The 21,592-nt window shown below is 33.7% G+C and overlaps 1 protein-coding gene across 1 annotated transcript in view; it reads left to right on the forward strand.

Moving 5' to 3' along the window:
- Positions 1 to 3,580: 3,580 nt before the first annotated feature.
- Positions 3,581 to 21,592, forward strand: part of KLHL4 (kelch like family member 4) — a 114,672-nt gene continuing 96,660 nt past the window's right edge. Inside the window, exon 1 of the mRNA XM_027086063.1 lies at positions 3,581 to 4,178. Coding sequence (XP_026941864.1) covers positions 3,757 to 4,178 — 422 coding nt within the window. The 5' untranslated portion in view covers positions 3,581 to 3,756. The remainder of the gene's footprint in view (positions 4,179 to 21,592) is intronic.

The following is a 21,592-nucleotide window of genomic DNA, read 5'->3' on the forward strand; positions in this document are numbered from 1 at the left end:
TGTACTGTTAGTAAGGACAAATGACCTTGCTTTTGTGCTAAGTTCAAGTAACAACAATGGATATTACTTTTTGTTGGAATGAGACAGGTATGAGCAAAAGTTATTTTTGTTTATTTGTTTGGTTTTACAGATATGAGCACTGAAAAAAGTTAGTTCACCTAAATAAGTAGATATAAATTGAGGAAGTTTTGTCATGGTAGTATCATTCAATTCTTTGATCTCCTTTTGCAGGGTCAGGAAATTGACAGGGACTATGAGTCAATGTTAATGTTTTTTAGCCTCCTTCAACATTTTGTAGTGATTTGGGGTGCAGTAACTTAAGACAGGATTGGTTAAGACCCATGTGTTTAGCATCCAAGCTTTCTAAATCTGATATTGCTTTTCTTTTCACCATAGCACTACCTGTTGTGGTTTGTGCCAAGTGAATAGTTCCACATCAGGACCGTGATAAGTTGTTATGTACAGCCTTTGCTACACAGAAATCTATAACCATGTTATTTTTCTTTAAGTTGTATAAACATATAATTATGGGAAAGAAATAAAACTAAGTATTCCTAAGTACATTTGAATAATATTAACTTCTGAAGTGTCCCAGCAGCTGACTAATTTAATTTACTGGCCAGGATTTTACTCAGAATGCAACATCAAGAGAGTGTATGGCTGCTAAGTTGCTGGGAGACTTCAATTGGTTTGCAGGCTTGTCCCCCTACTTGTATAATTATTAATTATTTAGAAGGGTATTTTAGCCCATAACCATTTTGGCATTTTCATTTTAAAATTCCAGCACTTATTGAGATAGTAAGTTCTGTGATAATAAAATCATTTAGAATTTTTCATTCATTAATTCTACCTATATTAAATAGTTATTAGATACCAAGTAGATAGTAAAGCAATGGGTAGGAGATGATTCATAAAATATGGTTCCTATCCTCACAGACATCTTTATTTTTGCTTTAGTATGCTTAAATCTTTCCTTTATAATAAGAAACTTAAAAGGAACTCTCATGCTTCATAAAATATTATTCTCTTTATTTTCTAGACAATACTTTCTTAGTCATTCTACAATTCTGTGTGCAAGATCTAAGAAAATGGCCATAATCTGCGTACTTTAATAAAGCACATTCTCAATAGAATCATATAGAGTACTGTACTATCAGTGTTTAGATTTTGACAGGTATTAGTTACTATTCATCTTATAAAAGGTACACAGGGAAATATACAATTATATCTGAATCATTAACAAGCTCAGGGAACATATTAGGAAAATAAGGTTGCAGATTCTTAGTATCCAATAAGGTATTATTTAGAGCTACTTAGGTGGCCAAATCAGTAATTCCTCTTGTGCCTACCACATACTATTTACACTTCTATTATAATATTTTATTCATTCTGCCTGGTATTTACAGTTCGCTTACTCTATGTCCAACACCGTGTTTTAGGCACAGTGGGGAATACAAAGGCCTAAAATACAAATCTTGACTAGGCATTTACTTGGAATGTTATCTACCCAGGTAACAGAAAGGTAATTCATGTTTAGTTGTCAGGACTCACTGTGTCTGGGGCTCCTCAAAAGAACTATTTGAGATTCTCTTCAATTATATATATGCTAAGTAACAGCAGCAGACAGCACATTCACCAAGGTGGAAGGATGATACATGCAAACACTGAGGCTTAAGGAGCTTATTGGAAAATAGTTTGGAAAATTGAAGATGGGAGTAACCTGCTTATAATTGGTATAAAAATCAACTATATATCTATCAGTGTGTATTTACTAATTGCTTAGTATTAGAAAAATATTGATAGATAGAGATGTAGATAGGTAGATAGACAGAAATTGATTTATTATAAGGAATTGGCTCACATAATTATGGAGGCTGACAAGTCCCAAGATCTGTAGTCAGCAAGTTGGAAACCCAGGAGGGCTGATGGTATAGTTTTAATCCAAAGGCCAGCAGGCTTGAGATCCAAGAAGAGTCAATATTTCAGTCTGAGCCTGAAGTCAGGAAAACAAAACAAAAAAAATGAGGTCCCAGCTTGATGGCTGTCAGGCAGGAGAAATTTCCTCTTAGAGTGTCAGTATTCTGCTTATTCAGGCTTTCAACTGATTAGAAGAGGCCCACCCACACTAGGGAAGACAATCTATTAGTCTGTTGATTTAAATGTTAAGCTCATCCAAAAACACCTTCACAGAAACACCCAAAACAATGTTTGACTAAATATCTGGGTACCCTGTAGGCCATTTAAGTTGACACATAAATTTCCCATTACACCTACAAAAACAAGAGGGGAAAGGAAAAGGTATAATTAGATTTATAGATAATTGCAGGTAAAATATCTACCAAAACTTACAAAAAGATATTCATTTTATTCTCTATTTCCAAATTTTTAAAAATCCATTGTAAGTATAAACTTGGAAATTTGTTCAGCCTCCATATCAGTTCTTCATAACTGATGTAAAGAAGTAAAATGACTTGTCCAAGATCATACAGCTCATTGACTGTAAAGCCAGAACTAAAATCAAAGCCTTACAATTTCAATATTCTTTCTAAGGATCCAATGGTACAATTCCCCCTTATCACATGTATGCATGACATGGAAGTTATAAAGTTCAAACTAAATTTCAAAATGGCATTGGTGAATACATTCCTGATACAATACTGTTATAGAAACATTTATCCCTGTACACAGTAGTGATTCTGATTCATACCTCAAAGTACTTTGTGCACAGTTATTGCTGAGTTATGTGACAATTTGGAGTTACTTCAAAACATGCTTTTGCATCCTCTCATACGGACTTTTGAACAAAGAAAATAGACCTTTAACACTGCCTGTGAAAGTAAAGAGCATGATAAGGAAGTGTTTATACTGGCATGGAGCCAGGATGAAGTATTCGTTTTCAAGTTTTGGTTCCTGAGAGAAGACATGTCTTCTAACCTAATGAGCTTAGAAAAACACTGCTCTCTTCCTTCAGCTGTAGACTTAAAATACTGTTACTACATTCCCTAGTGGAGTGTGTGTTTTTAGTCATGGGTAAGCAACAGTTTCTTATGTTTCTGGAATTGTTCAAGTTTTCAAGCAAATATTTCTATAAAGACACTCATATTTTCAGTTATTTTATAAAAATAACTACAAACGTGCATGAGGGGACAGATGACAAGATGTTTTCCCTTAATGAACCACCATCAAATTTTCCATAAGAACCCCAAAATAGATCATAATGAATTCCCTGTTACAAATTCTCCTAGGACAAAGTGGCACATTTTAAAAGTGGGTTGCCAGGAAATGAAATCTGGCAGGGGATGGGGTGAGTGGGATCTAGAAGGAAGTGAATTTAAACACTTTGCTTTTGCTCACTTGCTTGGATTTAAAGGCTGAAGCTACTGTACTTCAGTTAGGAAGGAGCTGGGTTAGATATTTGCAAGTCCAGGCAGGAGGGCTGGGAGTGTGCAAATCTAGCAGCTGGAGTGTGTTGTGGTAGCTGCTTTCCTGTGCTAAGCTGATTTACTTGTTTAAGGTCTGACCTCATCATCCTGTCTGTATGGGTTCCCACCTACACTGTTAGCTGCAGCTTTCTGCTTCAGCTGGAAAGCTAGAAGTATTCACAGTATACCACAGACAGCGGGGGAGGGGAGAGCAAGAAAGACTGCTCTCGGCACTTATGCTTTTGTTAGTCCTACAGAAGAGGCAGAGAAACAAGAGATAACAAAGGCTGTTTCCTTTCTGTGAGAGAAGGCTTTTGTCTTTCCTCCTGCAACGATGTCAGTGTCTGGCAAGAAAGAGTTTGATGTGAAACAGATCCTAAGACTACGCTGGAGGTGGTTTAGTCATCCTTCTCAAGGTTCGCCCAACACTGGAAACTGCCTTCAGCAGGAAGGATATGAGCATAGAGGGACCCCGGTTCAGGGCAGATTGAAGAACCACTCTCGGGACAGAAATGGACTGAAGAAAAGCAATAGTCCTGTCCACCACAACATACTGACACCAGTGCCAGGATCGGCCCCTTCCCATCAAAGAGTCCTTCAGAATTGGCACCCACAAAACCTGATAGAACATCTTCGAGCAAATGAAGATACTCCTAAAGCAGTTCCAGAGGAGAATTTGTTCAAAGAAGCTTGTGAGAAACACTCACAAGATTTGGAGATGATGGCTGATGACAATACAGAAGATTCAACAGCAAGGTAGGAGTTTTCGAAAACATAACAACAAAGTCATAGCTTAGGTTAACTTATCCTCTAAAACTCTCATTTAATGTTTAAATAAAAGTGTTATAATAATCTCTGAATTTGTATGCAGCCAATCAGGGTCTCCAAGTAACCCCCTCCTCTAGGTCTATAAAGGAAAATAGTAATAATACATTCATTTTGATAATTAATGGGATATATGCTTTACAGTTGTGAGTTTACTTTTCCTATTCCATTCCAATTCCATTAAGAATACTGTTTCAGTTCTAAGAGATGTTTATTATAATTGCTAATTTTCTGTATATATCCTCTATGGCTTGAATGTTCAAATAGTTATGATTTTTTGTACAAGTGTGATGAATTATATAGAACTCTTTCTGACTTTGTCAGGCCAACTCTGACAAAATAAAAGCTCTGACTGCTCAGCACATCCTTATCTATTCCTTAGTACGTGGTTGCTATACTGACGCTTGATAAATGTTATCTTTATGTGAGAGTACAGAACAGTTTCCTTTGGCATTTGAGATTTCTTTCAAGTTGTGTTAGTTTCATAGCTAGCTTGCAATTATGAAAATATTTTGCATAAAGCAAGTAATGAAATGTTGCTTACAGCAGTGAGATCTTAAAGTAGGAAATGGAACATGTCAGGTGTTTCAGAATATTAAAATTGAATAAGAAGTGATAATAAAGTATAGTTTAAGTATAGCTCATAAAATATTTGACTTTATTTTTCTGTCCACCAGAATTATTTGAGTGGAAGGAAATTATGTTCCCTCCTCTAATATTGTCTAACATAACTTAATCTAGTAGATCTTTACTTTTTTTTTTCTTGTTTCATTATCAGATTTTATTTCCCCAACATGTTGTAGACACAATTAACACAATTAATTTTGGTAATGTAATTAAAGTGTAAAAGAGCTACAGAAAAAGGTATTTTTGAAATGTCTTAAATTTTATAGCAGTTCAACATGAAGGTATGCTAACTTATTTAGAAATCTGGGTATTTGGTATACTGTGTCTCTACATAAGTTTAGAGGAGAAGGACTGGCAAATTTGCTTCTAGATATGTTTTTGCAATATATCTACCTGACAGTTCCTTGCTTCCATAATTTTAAAACATAATCAATAGAAAAAACAGCATAACAACATTATGGCAAAAGACAAAGCAACTGTGCAAAATGATACCTTTATATGAACTCAGTCTTTCTGTATGAAATGTAAATAATGAAATGATGTTTTGAAATGAATTTAAGTATAATAATAGATTGTGATACAGATATCTTAAGAAATAAAATGTGTATGTAAGAATTTTCCTAAATATTTTTCTGATTACTCCAGAAAATACTGTATAACTTTTGGGATTGCAGGTTGTATTTAGTACAAATACTTGGATTTCAAAGTAATATATAATCTATGCTTTAGATTCAGCAGGTTTTCAAATTATTTCCCCTCACCATGGACAACAATTTTAAAAACTGCTGAATTTGGAAGTTAGTATTAAGCACATTTGACTCTGTTGTAGAATAATTTAAATTATCCACTGTGACTTCCTGACAAAATTCTTTGAGGATCCCTAAACTGATTTTCCAGCATGAGAATATATTTACAATAAATTAGTTGCTAAATGAAAATGCCAGATAAAATGTCGAATATAAATTGTCACCAAGTAATATTTTTTAATATATTTTTCTTTTTATTTTATTCTTGATAGTGTTCATGTTCTAAAAAATTTTCTCTTAAATATCATACGGTTACAGTGGAAAGTTAATATTTTCTTAAAATAAATACAGGAAGTGGTTTTATAGATGTGCCAAGGATATTTTAAGCAGAAGAGAAGGGGTAAATTGAGGACCTTATTAATTGAAATATGATGGTTTATTAATCTATCATTACCCATTCTGAATTGTTTCATCTTGGGTAAAGAGAGTTTGATAAGGAACTCTTTTATGCCCCATTTTCCTAATGCCTCTCTTTTTCAACAAAATTGAGAAGCAGGAGAAAAAAATCCTGCGAAGTTGGCAGCAACCTGTTATCCCCTCAATAGAAGTCTTGTGGTTAAAAAACAAACAAACAAACAAAAATGGCAGTCAGTGTGGAGAACACAAGATGGGCTCTAACACTTGGGGCAAAATAAAGGTCTTTAAGCCATCCTGCTTCCTACAAATATTGCAGGGGATTAATAGAGAATGGACTAAATTACTAACATGTAATATAGTTGAATAAACTACCATTACTACTAAAACAGATAGTAAAGCCAAGGTATTAAGTTATATTAATATGTTTTTGTGGAATTTAAAAACCTCAATACATTCCTATGTAATTGAAGTATAGTATGTACTTCATTTATGAGCAACTCTGTATCACGATCCCACACCGTGAGTATGCACATATCAGTATGCCTGGGCTCAATTATCATTTTCTTTTTGTCCTAGTTATCTACGAACTCTGCATCTTTGCTTCCCCATAATGACCTTGCTCAATGTCCTTTATTTTCTTTATTTCATCCCTAGAATTCCAAAAATCAGAATATTTTAAGTGTATTATGATTATGCCTTTATATTACAGAATATTTAGTTATAAGATTATATATATATATGTATATATATATATATAATATATATTTTAACTGCTCATAAAGAGATGATGCCTAAGTACCCAGGTGTATAAAGTGGTAAACTGCATTTGCCAAGACAAATGCGGTTATCTCCTCATTGCGCTTGAGAACATTAAATAAAATGCTGATGATATGTGTATGGGCCCAGAACAACATGCCCCAGTGCAAAGCTGGAGATTCACAGGGGTGTTTAGTTTTAAGGAATTAGCAGGAATGGGGATAATACCCTCATACTACCTGTTGAGGCTTTTGGTTTTTGCATAAATTATTAATTGTATGATATATGATTTTGTATATCTTTTCCAGTATTGCAGTGTTAGACAAGACTCCAAATTCCCTCCATTTGAGACCTTTTCAGTTTTCAAGTGAGCTTGCCTAGAAAAAAAAAAAAGAGCAGCTGGCACTATATACTTTGATATCCCGAAGAAGGGGGGATTGGATGAATAAGACCTAGAATTAATTACTAATTCATTCCACAAATATTGAGCACCATTGGGTGTCAGGCACACTTCTAGGCACTGGGGATAAAACAGGATCAAAACAGAGAACCTGTTTTCATAGAGTATACATTCTAATGGGGAGAGAGAGATAATAAAAATAAACCAAAATGTAGTACTTAAATGGTTGTAAGTACTATGAAGAAAAAATAATTAGAGGGAATAGAGTGAAGAAGGGATACTCCTTCAGATAGGGAAGGCCATTCTGATGAGGTAACATTTGAGCAGAGATCTAAATGAAGTGAAGCCATCTAAATGAAGAGACAGCCATGAGGGTGTCTGACTCAAAAATTCAAACAAATGAGAGGTTACTGCTGCTGTGCTACAGGGGAGCCCCTAACCTCCATCCATATTTTTTCTATTTACATCAATGCCACATGTCCCCACACAGTCCATTGATTAATGTTCCAAACACCCTTAACTGGTGAATTCAAAAATATGTTCAGACTTGTTGTTTACTATAGTGACTTTAAGATCACATGCATATTCCATGGTCACAGAGGAGACTTTCCAGCCATCCTGTTAACCATGGTGTCATTTTGTCCTCTGAGGTTCTGGCTATGCAGCCAGCAGACCATATGCCTCATGTACAGTGGCCCCTGTGTCCTTTGTGAAAATGGACACATGATGGTGTATTTGCTTTCTTAACAAAACAATTCAGATAAGGCCAAATGTATTGTGTGTCTTCATCCTCAACACAGATCCATCTGTGATATGGAATATACTTGGGAATATTTATACATAAGAGAAATCTTAAATAATGAAGTTTATTGTAATATCTTTTCTCATAAAGTAGGAAGTAAGGTACCTGGTTATTTACAGGGAGCACTTTCCAGGAAGACAGAACAGCAATTTCAAGAGCCCTGAGATGGGAGTGTGCTTGATATGTTTAAACACAAGGAGGCTAGTGCAGCTGGAGTAGGGTTTTTAAAGGGGAGAGTGGTAGCAGATGATTTTGGAAAGTGGTAGCAGATGATTTTGGAAAAGTAACAGTAATAATACAACGTTAAAAATAATAAGTACCTTTTGTAAACCTTTACCATGTTCCAGGCACTAAATATTTTACATATATTTTCGCATGTTCCCAAGGAAAATTTTTGAATGTAAAGGTAACATTCACATCTTTCTCTGGGTATTATTTTGTTGGATATCTGTTGTGGTTTTTGCTTATCTTCTTACAAGGCAAAAATAATGTGGCCTTCTAAAGTTCAGAACTAGGCCTGTGTTACTTAATTTCACACTGCATTATTCAGTAGAAACTGTTACTTCAAAGGAAAGAATAAGGAGCTAACTACAGGTTTATTGTTGTTTATAGAAAATTTAAGGTTAAATCCTTTTGTCGATGGGTTAAAATGTACCATATAAAACTACATAAGTTATTCAATTGCTTTACTAAATTTAGAATATTTTAACACATAATTTAAACTTAGTGCAATGATTCCTAACATTCCTAATTCCTAATGAACTTATGTTGGTTGATTTTAAATCCTTGCTACTCACAGCCTCTTTCCTGAGAGTGAGGTACCATGGTCCTCACGACTCATTCTTAACATTGTGGTATTGCATATATATTTAAGCTAACATTAATTAAAATATATTTAATATTTGAGAAAATTGGGACTCCTTTCCATCTAGGCATCTGGCAATATGTTAGGGTCATGTTTCTTTAAGTATTATGATTAAGCACCTATAGTTATTTCTGGTATTTGAAAGACAAGAATCATTTTTCTTCTGCATTTGGAAATATAAATAAAGAACTTAAAGTATGTGGTACTACTTAATATGTGACTTCAGGAGCAGCATATTAATTGCATTGACCTGTTACACATTGCTTAAATATTCAATCACTTAGTATATTAAAATTTATTTTTTAAACTTGTATATCTCCTTTCTGATTTTTGTAAGATATCTGCCCCTTAATACTAATCTTTTTGATTTCTTTCCTATGACCTTGTAAGTAAAAATAGTTTCAATGCTATATATATACACACATGCACATACATACACACATATGTATACATGTATATGTGTGTATGTGTATATGTATATCAGTGTGAAATTCTTATATTTGAAGGAGATGAAAAACTAAAATTGAGGTGGAGGACTGGGGAACACTGGATCCTTAATAAAGAAACATAAGTCAGTATACTGCAAGATGAATCTGGAATATCTTGTGCCATAAAGTAGAAAGTCCTCAAAAAAGTAATCATGGGGGTATGTCAAAGGGACACAGAAGCCAACTGAAAAAGCTCCTAATGGCCAAAGCTGGAACAATATTAGCAAACAAACAAAAAAAAGTATTATAAACCTAAGTAAAAAATAAAAATTTAAGTCTGTATTGATATAAATCAATGTTTAAATAAATAAGACAGAAAAAACAAATCTCTGGTGCAGAAGAATTCCAAATAATTTATGTACATACTCTGTCCTCAAGAAGGTGGAGCTGAACACTGTACCTTAAGTGTGGGCTGCACATAGTGACTTCTTTTCGGAGAGTGAGTATAGTATGGAAGTGTGGTGGGGGAAGAGTACATTTACAGTGGAGAAACATGAAGAATACTCTCAGCCAGGTAATCAAGGTTAACATCAAAACTGCTCAGCAGTGTTGACAGTATATATACTTGGTATGGTGTGATGAGAATGGCACTTTACTTCTGTCTTCTACCTCCATAAAACCATCGTCCCCATCCCAATCTAATCATGAGAAAAACATCAGACAAATCCAAATAGGAGGACATTTTTCAAAATGCTTGGTGTTTAATCTTCAAGCTGTAAATGTCATCAAAAACAATGAAAATCTGAGAAACTGTCACAACCAAGAAGTGCCTAAGAATACATGGTGAATAAATGTGATATGGAAAAGAAAAAGGACTTTAGGTAAAAACTGAGGACATCTGAATAAAGAATGGACTTTAATTAATAATGATGTATCAAAACTGGTCAATTAATGGTAACAAATGTGCCAGACTAGTGTAAGATATTGATAATAGGGAAAATTGGATGTGGGGTTTATAGGAACTCCCTATACTATCATTACACTATCACAATTTTTCTTTAAAAATGTACAATATTTTAGCAAAGACTATCTTAGTAAATAGATTTAGTAAATCAATGCTGGAAGACCACCCAATTTTAAGAATTGAGTACATGTTGTTATTTGTTAGTTTTGTTTATTTTTGTTCTTTGGCAGCTGAATAGAAGGATACCAAATCAAAATCAGTGGGCTGAAAAAAAAATTAGTGGGCTGTTATCTCCTCCATGCAAAAATCTTATACATTAGCAACAAGATTTTATCCTAAGGGCAATCTTAGGGAAATCAGTTAAAGTTCTATTAACAACTAAACATTACATGCAATTTCAATTCTTATCCCCAAGATATTGATTCTATCATTTGGCTTGGACCAACTTTTAAGGGCATAGCAATTAATAAAGTCATAGTTGGGTATAAATACACTCATTTTTATTTAATCACTCCAGAACACCATGGTTACTAATGAAGTGGTATATATTTATTGGAGCTTTCAAATGAAAATATGGCCTGCCACATTTTTTCTATTTCTTCATATTACTGTCTGTGGTTTATCTCTTAGGAGGAAACAATGGCACATATAAAACAAGCTTCTTTATATAAAAATCTGTATTACTCCATGCTAAAATGAAAAATACAGCCATTGAGTATATTTTATTCATGGTGATTCCATTCCATTAAGATTACAATTTCACTAAAGAGAATGGACAATATGTATCCCAGTGGTTGAGAAATAAGATTTTGTAAATAGACTTAAAAATAACTATCTAAGAGAATGTAACTAAAAGTGAGAAAATCAAAATCAAATAGTTTTCATTATCTGATGTTTTAGGATGGAAAAAGTATTACTGAAATTTTATTCAACATATGTTTTTACTCTGAAAACGTTGTAAAATAATTATTTCCCAAATCAATATATAGATATAATACTTACATATCACTAGCATTTGCACTGGAGGAGAGCAATACTAGCAATTATGTTTATTGAAACTATCAGAAGTGAATGCTTTTTTACTCCTGGTTAACTTTTCTTAACCTGTTACTGTTAGTCGAAGTGGCTTGTCCTCTTCATGCTTTCAAATGCTATTGTACAGAATGTAAACTTGTTGCCCTTCTTACACACTGTGTATTGCTATTGCTTCTTCAGGAGCCATACTATACACCTTACAAGTGTTTTTGGCAGGTCTTTAACATGTGATGGGTTCTTGGTTATTTCACTTTCAGCTCACTCAATAGAAGCTAACTGTTAAGTCTTTTGTCCACATTTTCCCTGTATAACTAGATTGCTTCACCACAGTGGCATTTAGATGTCCTTTTCTGGCTAATGTTGATTGCATTGTCTATAACAATACTAATAAACAATTGCATGTGTAACAGACTGTCACATAACACTTTAGGCAACTCTTTAATTTAGTCTGAATTCTGTTGTAACATTCAACAAGCCAATTGCTTAAATAAGATGTTGATATTCATTTGTTTCTGCCATTCAACAAGTGTTTATTGAATTCCAATTGTATGCATTATGTTTTCTTAGGCACTTTAAAGATGAAAGATAAATAATAGATGTTGATTCCCACTTGAGACTTAAAATACTGTTGGGGAGCTAAAGTGCATCTACTTGGAAGGTTTATGGCAATAAAAAAAAGAGTGTATTGCAAAAACAGTTTAAGTTGCTTGGTCATTGAAACTGCTAGGCATTCAAAGACAAGAAATAATTCTTCTGACCAGAGCAATCTTAGAATGTTTCATGGAGGAGCATGATTTGAGGCCAGTTTTAAGGATGGATAGCGTTTTGATACAGATATGGGGAAGAATGAATTCTAGGTAGGAGGACAAACACAGTACCTTGAAAAAGGCACTGAAACATAGAAATTTAAGGTGTGCTCAAATGACAGATTTCAGTTTGGCTGAAGTGAATGATATACACTGGAGAATAGTACAAAGTTAAGCAAAAAAGGAAGGTCAGGCATAGATCATGGAAGATCTTAAAAGACAGATAAGGACTATCTGGACTTTATCTTAGAGGTCTGGGTTTTTTAACGTCCAAGAAGTTATTCAAATATTTTGTGTCTACGGGCTTCCCTGGTGGCGCAGTGGTTGAGAGTCCGCCTGCCGATGCAGGGGACATGGGTTCATGCCCCAGTCTGGGAAGATCCCACATGCCGCGGAGCGGCTGGGCCCGTGAGCCATGGCCGCTGAGCCTGCGCGTCCGGAGCCTGTGCTCCACAACGGAAGAGGCCACAACAGTGAGAGGCCCGCGTACCGAAAAAAAGAAAAATATTTTGTGTCTGTGAGTAATTTTAGGGAGAAGTTCCACTTGCTTTCCTCAGATTCTCCAACATTCCATTACACAGGAAAAACAAAGTAATGAATGGTAGCAAAGAAAGCATGTTAATATATATAATGCTTTAAGGGAAAAAAATGTGGTGAGAAAAAATAGGAAATATAGGACTTGACATGTGGAATATCCATTTAGGATGTTTAGATTTTAAAAAGTATGATGCTTTTTTTTTTTTCAAGGTCTAGTTGAATGGTATTCCAGGACTCTGCGCAGTTCACTAAACATTTGAATAAGTGATTTTTAATTTTCAAAAATATCTTTTTAGCTTTAGTTTTATTGTGGCAAGAATACTTAAATTGAGTTCTATCCTCTCAACAAAATTTTAAGTACACAATAGAGTATAGACACAAAGTTGTAGAGCAGATCTCTAGAACCTATTCAAGTTGTATAATTGAAACTCCATCCATTCAACAACAACTCTCCATTTCCCACTCCCCCCAGTCACCGGAAACCAGCATTCTACTCTCTGTTTTTATGAGTTGGATTATTTTATGTACTTTATATAAATGAAATAATACAGCTTTTGTCCTTCTGTGACTGGCTTATTTCACTTAGCATGATGCCCTCCAGGTTCACCGATGTTGTCGTATAAGGCAGGATTTCTCTAAGGCGAATAATACTCTACTGTATGTATATACCACATTGTCTTTATGCATCCATCTGTTAATGGAAACTTAGGCTGTTTCCATGTCTTGGATACTGTGACTAATGATGCAATGAACATGGCAGTGAAAATATCTCCTCAAGAAACTGATTTCAATTTTTTTAATGATATATATCAAGAAGTGTGATTGCTGAATCCTGTGGTAGTTCTATTTTTAAGTTTTTGGGGATGTTCCAAACTGATTTCCTTCGCAGCTGCACCATTTTACATTCCCATCAACATATAACAAAGGTTCTGATTTCTCCACATCCTCGCCAGCACTTGTTATCATTTGTTTTTTTGTTGTTGTTGTGTTTATAATAGTATTTTTAACAGATTTGAGATGATATCTCACTGTGGGTTTGATTTGTATTTCCCTGATGATTAGTGATGTTGAGCACCTTTTTATATACCTGTTGGCCATTTGTATGTCTTCTTTGAAGAAGTGTCTATTTCTTTGCCCATTTTTAAATCAGATTATTTGTTTCTTTGCTATTGACTTGTGTGAGTCCCTTACATATTTTAGATATTAACCCTTATCAGATAGATGGTTTATAAATATTTTCTTCCATTCCATAGGTTGCCTTTTGAGTATTGATTGTTTCCTTTGTTATTTTCCTTTTGAGTATTGATTGTTTCCTTTGCTATTTTATGTACTTTTAGTTTGATGTATTCCCACTAGTCTATTTTCATTTTTGTTGCTTGTGCTTTGGTATTATATCCAAGAAATTATTGCCAAGACCAATGTCTTGAAGCTTTTTCCCCATGTTTTCTGCTAGGAGTTTTATGGTTTCAGGTTTTCATTAAAATCTTTAATCCATTGTGAGTTGATTTTTGTATATGCCATAAAGTTCAATTTCATTATTCCTAAGTGTTTTATTCTTCTTGACACTTTTGTAAATGGAATAGTTTTCTTAATTTCCTTTTTAGGTAGGTCGTTGTTGGTGTAGAAACAGAAAGGATTTTAAATGTTTATTTTGTATCCTGCAACTTTACTGAATTTGTTGATTAGTTCTACCAGCTTTTTTGAGGAGTCTTTAGGGTTATCTACATATAAGAGCATGTTGTCTGCAAACACAGATAATTTTTCTTCTTCCCTTCTGATTGGGATAACTTTTATTTATCTTCTTAAATGCTCTGGCTAGGACTTCCAGTATTATGTTGGTTGTAATGGAGTGTGGGAGGCAGATAATTTTCAGAGATGCTAGTTTAATGAGCTATACCTGGGGCAATTCTCTTTCTTGTTAGTGCAAATAGGATCTTGGACTTCACTGTGCCCAAAAATAATCTGGGGAGCTTGTTAAACATGTAGTTACTCAGTATCCACTACCAGAGAATTTAACTTATTAGTTTTGAGGTGAGATTTAGGAATCTGAATTTTTAACAAACTTCTGAACCAAACTTTAAAAAACACTTCGTCAGCTCCTGCAAGCCTAATTTGTCAGGATTCCTACAGGATCCTAATACTTGATATATTTGTAAACATGCAATAAATAAAACAGCAAGGTCTCATATAAAGTATAATAGGTTATAAAGCATAATAATTGATTGTACTTTATATACAGAATAGTAAATACACTTGAATCTATGATTTACATTAAGTTCTCAAATATTGACCAAGAAAATGCTTTAAAAATAGTCAGCAGCATTAATTTAGCCTTTCATTCTTCCATGTGTAATGAACTTTATTAAGTTCTGTGAAAGGATGACAAAGGAATAAAAACATATATCTTACCCTTATGGAGTTTCCAGTTGGAATGGAAAAGCACACCCTCGCAATAAAAGTTTTAAAAGCAGTTACAAGGTAGCAACTCAGTTCAGCTCTCCTAGTGTTTAATGTAGAAGCTACCCAGGATAATTAAGATGGAAGTAGGGTTAATGACTCAAGACGTGTTGAAATGCAAACATAGAAAGTTTAATCCAAGAATAGCAACAAATTTCAACCACATGGAAAATGTTCATTATTGTTAATTTTTCAACTCAGAAACAAAATAACCAATGACACTTTACCATCATTGTGGTCCGTCAACTCTCAGGTGAGGTATTTTGAAGGTTGGACAACGATTACTAATATAATGCTATATATACTATAGATACTTATTTTTTATTTATTTATTTTTTTGCGGCATGCGGGCCTCTCACTGTTGTGGCCTCTCCCGTTGCGGAGCACAGGCTCTGGACGCGCAGGCTCAGCGGCCAAGGCTCACATGCCCAGCCGCTCCGCGGCACGTGGGATCTTCCCAGACTGGGACACGAACCCGTGTCCCCTGCATTGGCAGGCGGACTCTCAACCACTGTGCCACCAGGGAAGCCCTGGCTGATCTAAATAACTTGTCTTGCTTAAGGATAAAGCAAGTTTGATAGCAATTAGTGTACATCTTGCTAATGTATCAAGATTGAGATGATTTTTATTTGTATATTAAAGAAATAAAAGTACATACATTTGAACTTGCCACATGTGATCAAAGCAAGTATATATGCTATAATTATTTTCATAACTACTATATATATGAAGAAAAAGGAAATTTATGCTCTGAATTTTTTATCCCGTTTCATTTGACTGAAGTTTATAAAAATTGCACATTTATAAATATCTTAGGATTTTGGTTAGAAAGGACTTTTAAAGAAATAGACAGGTGTGAGAAAAGGTTAAAACATAGAATAACTATAGCTAATTAGTGGCAAAACTGTAACTATAAGCCAAATTTCCTAAATCTTGGACTTTAACCGTGCTCTTCTCTTAATAGCATATTCAGCTACTTCCTTTAGATAAATTTATGGGTGTGCAATCATCATTATAGCTGATGTCTAAAAGTGCCTATGTTAGCCTGTTTACAGAATTTCTTACAAATAACTACATGCAATAATTTTTACACTTCACATCAGATAACTGCCACATCAAAGACATAAACTAGGACATTTTACATACCTTTTTTACATAAAAAATAGTTAAATCATCTTATTCATTCTACTATTTGCAGAAAATATCTAAAATATTCAGTCATTTTGAGAATAGATGTTTTGCTTTGTAAATTGTCTGTCACCACACAGGGGCTTCTCCATACACTCAGGAGTTCAAGAACAACACAATGACTATCTCTGGTCAAGGAATCATCTACTCTTTTGGCTTCTGCCCATAAGTAGTATGGGTAATCAAGAACTGAATGAGATCATATTTATGCTGTTATTCTTAAGTAGATCAATGTTGCAACTTTATTCAAAGATGAGGAGATAATTCAAATAACACTGACAGTTTCTCTGTAAGCTAACCAACAAATATACTAAAACAATTAGGCCCTATTTGCTTATTTTCCTCTCAGCAATATAAAACTGGTGATAAATATATCTATGTAAAACATTTAGGATAACCTTTAAAGTTATCCTGCAACTTTTTCTTCTTCAAGCCCAAAAAGTCTTAAAATCCCCTTTCTTCCCTCTAGATAATTTAGTTAGTCTTCTGTTGACAGCTATACATCTAGTAAGGGTCTGACTATCACAGAATTTTTTTTACTTTTGTGTTGAAAGAGGCTTGTAAAAATAAATGGATAAAAATTGCTGGTGGTACTCAAAGTTCTTTGCCATTAAAATGGGAAGAAAGGGGGCTTCCCTGGTGGTGCAGTGGTTGAGAGTCCGCCTGCCAATGCAGGGGACACGGGTTCGTGCCCCGGTCCGGGAAGATCCCACATGCCGTGGAGCAGCTGGACCTGTGAGCCATGGCCACTGAGTCTGCGCGTCCAGAGCCTGTGCTCTGCAACGGGAGAGGCCACAACAGTGAGAGGCACATGTACCGCAAGACAAAAAACAAAAAAAAAAAAAAAAAAAAAAAAAAAAAAAAAAAAAGGGAAGAAAATACTGGCAAAAACATGAAAATTCATGAAACATCTGTTATTGCTTCCAGTCAAGTTTAAATAATAGTTATTTCCCCTTGCATAAAATTATTTCCTTTTATCCTTCCAGCATAGCATAGATTTTTACAGGTGCATGAGAATTCTAGTCATTGTTTAGCTAAAATATCAATCTGCCAAAAAGTGTGGAAAAGGCTTATATGTGGGGGATATATTTGGCAAAATTAATAAGTAGTGTTTCATTGTCTTTATTTTGAATGAATAAACTGATAGTCTTTCTAAGGTTCTATTAAAGTAAAACAGTAGAGGATATATGATTAAGTCATTCTTAAATACCTTGGTCATCACATACTGTTAAAATATAATTTAAAGTTATTTGCAAAAGTTAGAATTTGAACATGTATATGTATTTTTTTTAATTTTACACCAAATCACATATATTAATTTATAGGTAAATAGAAACAGAATTTCTTTTGTTTGTTGAATGATGATTGCTTAATTCTGAAAATGTACCTAAGAAGCACTTATAAGCTAATGGACTATTAAACATTTTTAATGATTAAACCATTTGCATCTTTAGTATTGTTAAGGTTTTTCTTATTTTTTACTGATGTATGCAGTACCATTAGTGAAGTACACTGAAGGCTTTAAATCACAGGATACATGAAATGGTTTATTAATAGTAGTGAGAATGGTATACACTGTGACATCAGAACATACTCTATTTATTGAATTCAAGCCTGTTATTTAATTTTTTGATTTGTAAATTATATTTATGTTGAGAAACATCTTAATCACTCATCTATGCTACCACTGTTACAGTGTTATTTCCCAGAAGGCTTGCTTTGACCTTTGTGTGCAATCAAAATAAATAAAACTCATTATATCTAGTACAATAATATCTCTTCTTCTCCCTACCTCCATCACCCTAGAAAGAAGAATGGCTCTTGAATTTATAATAAGTGTTCAGATCACTAAGAGAGCCATTAAGGTCAAGGTCATACCTACACTGCTGAAAAATAACCAAGTGAATATGTGTGTAAAAGAATAAACTAAAGATTTCAAGACATTTTCCCAGCTTTTTTGCTTTAGTTGATATGTTGGAACCAAGAGATCATTGACTTGGTACAAGTTGTCCTTCAAAAACACATCTCTTTGAGTACATCAAGAAGATGTAATAAAAGATAAGATAATTTTTGTTTATAATATTAATTTGAATTCTAAATAATATGTTCTCCAATGATTTTATTTTTTTATATTTTACATAGTTTTCTAGTTTTTCAACTTTAAATGGAAATTCTGGAATGACTCTGTGACTTTCATCTCAGAGGTCCCAAAATAGTATCCAGCCTACACACACACACACACACACACACACACACACATACAATCTCTCTCTCTCTCTCTCTTTTCTCTCTCTTTCTCATACACACACACACACACACACTTCCTAGAAAAGGTCAAGCTTTCAAAAACCATGCCCTCTTCTCAAGTTACAATTAAATAAATATGATTTGTTTTACTCATGAAATGCTTAAATAAATCTTAACTAGCTTAAATATCATACATGACCTTCAGATTTTACTCAAGTATTTTTAAAAAATTGTTCAATATCTATTTAATTATTTTTGTCAATAGCTATAAGTTCATTCTTCTCATTTAATGGAAACTAAGAGCACATGGCCAGAAAAGGGGGGACATGGGGAACTTTTATAATTATTTGGTTTTTAAAATTAATTCAGGTATTCTAAGAAGGGATTACAGAGTGCTACAGAATTCAACATGAATTAGGCGATTCTAATTTGAGCCTCAAACATGTTCTGGCTGATTATGTCAGGGTTGTATCAGGAACCAACCATGCCAAAATATCATGCCTACATAACTGGGTATGAACCATGAGTATTATTGATACTTATTTCTGGAAACTACTATATCTCACTAAAGTTTGCTAGGTATGGTAATTTAATTAGCAGAGCAAAAACATAAGTTAAAGTGACAGAATTGCCATTGAAAAAAAGTGGCAATTAAACTTTTAGAGGACTATTACTATAGTTAGAACATCTAGCTAAAAGATAAAATGATTTTTAGAAAATTCTACTTAGTAAATTCTACTCATACTGATCACCTTGGGAATTAATAATCTGAACTCATTTTATTTTATTTATTTAGATGTTTATTTTGTGGACACTTTCCAGAGTCTCAGGGTGAAATAGAAGGGAAAGCCTTAAATTCTGCCACAGTATATCACTCATGCGATTTTGAGTATGAGCTTCACCTAGCTCTACATCCTTCATCCCCATTCGTTTGTCTTTCTCTACTTAAATTACAAGGAGTTATGTGAGAAAACTTGGAAAGAAGAGAGATAACACTACAGATCCCAAAGCTGCACCTAATCTTGTATTTGAGCTGCTTCTCTTGCTGGACATTGTTGCCCAAACCTTTGACTTTCTCAGGTTTCATTAAAGAGCATAGACTCTTTAAGTACTAAAATAAAACAAATCACATGAGATGTTCATTTTACTTCCCTATTTTATAAATAATTATGGCTAAAATATGCATTAACATTTGGGAAGAGAGTACTGCACAGTAGATACAAGAAGTTGCCATTTTAATGAGATTAGATAATTCAAAAAGGACCAAGAATATGTAGGTTATAATCTGCATATCATATATGCAGTATAATATACAGTGTATATATATATATATATATATATATGTTCATATATTCTTAGAAATGTTAAAACTTTGAGTCATTTTTGGTTTAGACTGTTTTCATGCTGGTTTCTCTGGAATCTTCTATTGAGGACTTATCATTATCCAGTATCTGCTGCATTTAATAGAAAGTAATAAAGAGGACATAAAACTATTTTTTCTCAATTAAAACTTTTTGTCATCATTTTTATTTAAATATAAATTTCTCCCCAATATTTCCAGTTCCCTTTATGTCTCCTGCCTGTCTGGAAAGTAGCTTGATTCCTTCTGCTAAAACATCATATTCATGGCAATTTATGTTTTGCTTGAAGTGTCTGATTTTTACACTCAATGATTTTTTTTCTGGGATTCAGCAGTACTAAATGCCCTGTGTTTATGATTTTTTTTCATAATTTGCCATTTCTCTACAAAACATCCAAAATAATATGCGATTATAAAAATATACCTAGTTGATTTTCAAAGTGAACTGTGACTGAAAAGCACCAATATAAATTTGAAAATATTAGTTTCTTTAATCAATATCTATGAATTTTAAGCAGGCATCATTGAAAGGTCAGACCTGAGCTTGTACATAATAATACTCTCTCGCTGCTGTGCCAAATGCAAACGAGTTTTCCTCCTGTCTCTTGATATTCTCTATGCTGCTGGTTGCAAACATAGAGAATAATTGTTAATTGTTATGGACAGCAGACAAAGTGTGACTTTGTATTTATTGTTTGTTCTCCTTAGAAGAATCATTATTTTCATAGTCTACCACAGTTTGTATTTGATTTGCTCAAAATATCAGGCATCACTTATTTTGTAAAACCAATGGAAATGAAAAAGCACACTAACAAAATGGCTAATACGGTGAAGAAAAAGTTAATTGTTATGAGCAATGGAATTTATCTTCAACTCATGTTAACAAACCTACAATGCTCATTGTTTTATGCAAAAAAAAAAGTATGGCTCCATAACCAACCCAAGTGTGCTTGTGTCCAGGGACATTTTCCTTCCACATCCTATATAGAAAAGCATGATCAGATTCACCCTGGAGTTAAAGTATCAAAATTCAAAGGCTAGTTCTGCAACTTTTTTGTGTTATGACCTCAAGTGAATTATTTAACCTCTCAGTTTCTCTTTGTGTTTAAAATGAGGAAAGTATATGCACCTATTTCATATGGTTGTGTGGAAGATTAATTGAGGCAATAAATATAAAGTCATTAAACAGTGTCTTACATGTAAGTATTCAATTAATGTTAACATTATCATTTTACATTTTGAACAAGTTTCATCATGCCTCATTCATCTTATGTGATAATGCTAATTGTTAAGCATACTGTAGTTTCTTATAGGTGATAGAAACTGCCTCCTAATTATTTAGCCATTGCTTAATCATTCACTTAATTATTTTATAATAGGTATAAAAAGTCATTGCTATTTTACCAATTCTTTCATTTAATTTCTCATTTGAGGAGATTTCCACATATAATCTAGTCAATTACAAACAACCTTCTCGCATTCACTAAAGTGGATATCTGGAATGGTAATGTTTAGCAGGTAACATTATCTAGTAATCCAAGCAGTGGATGGAGTTAAAGAAATTTAAAGATCCACTTTAATGCATCATTGTATTATTTGGATTGTGGTAAAATCAAACTAAAAATATAAGATAATAAAAACTTTTATGTCTGTTGATATTCTAGAAACGCATTGTGGGACATGAAAGCAATGAATGTTTTACAAGGGTAG

Source organism: Aethalodelphis obliquidens, unplaced genomic scaffold (assembly GCF_003676395.1).
Source record: "Aethalodelphis obliquidens isolate GAN/ISIS:26980383/991018 unplaced genomic scaffold, ASM367639v1 scaffold54, whole genome shotgun sequence".
Taxonomy (NCBI): domain Eukaryota; kingdom Metazoa; phylum Chordata; class Mammalia; order Artiodactyla; family Delphinidae; genus Aethalodelphis; species Aethalodelphis obliquidens.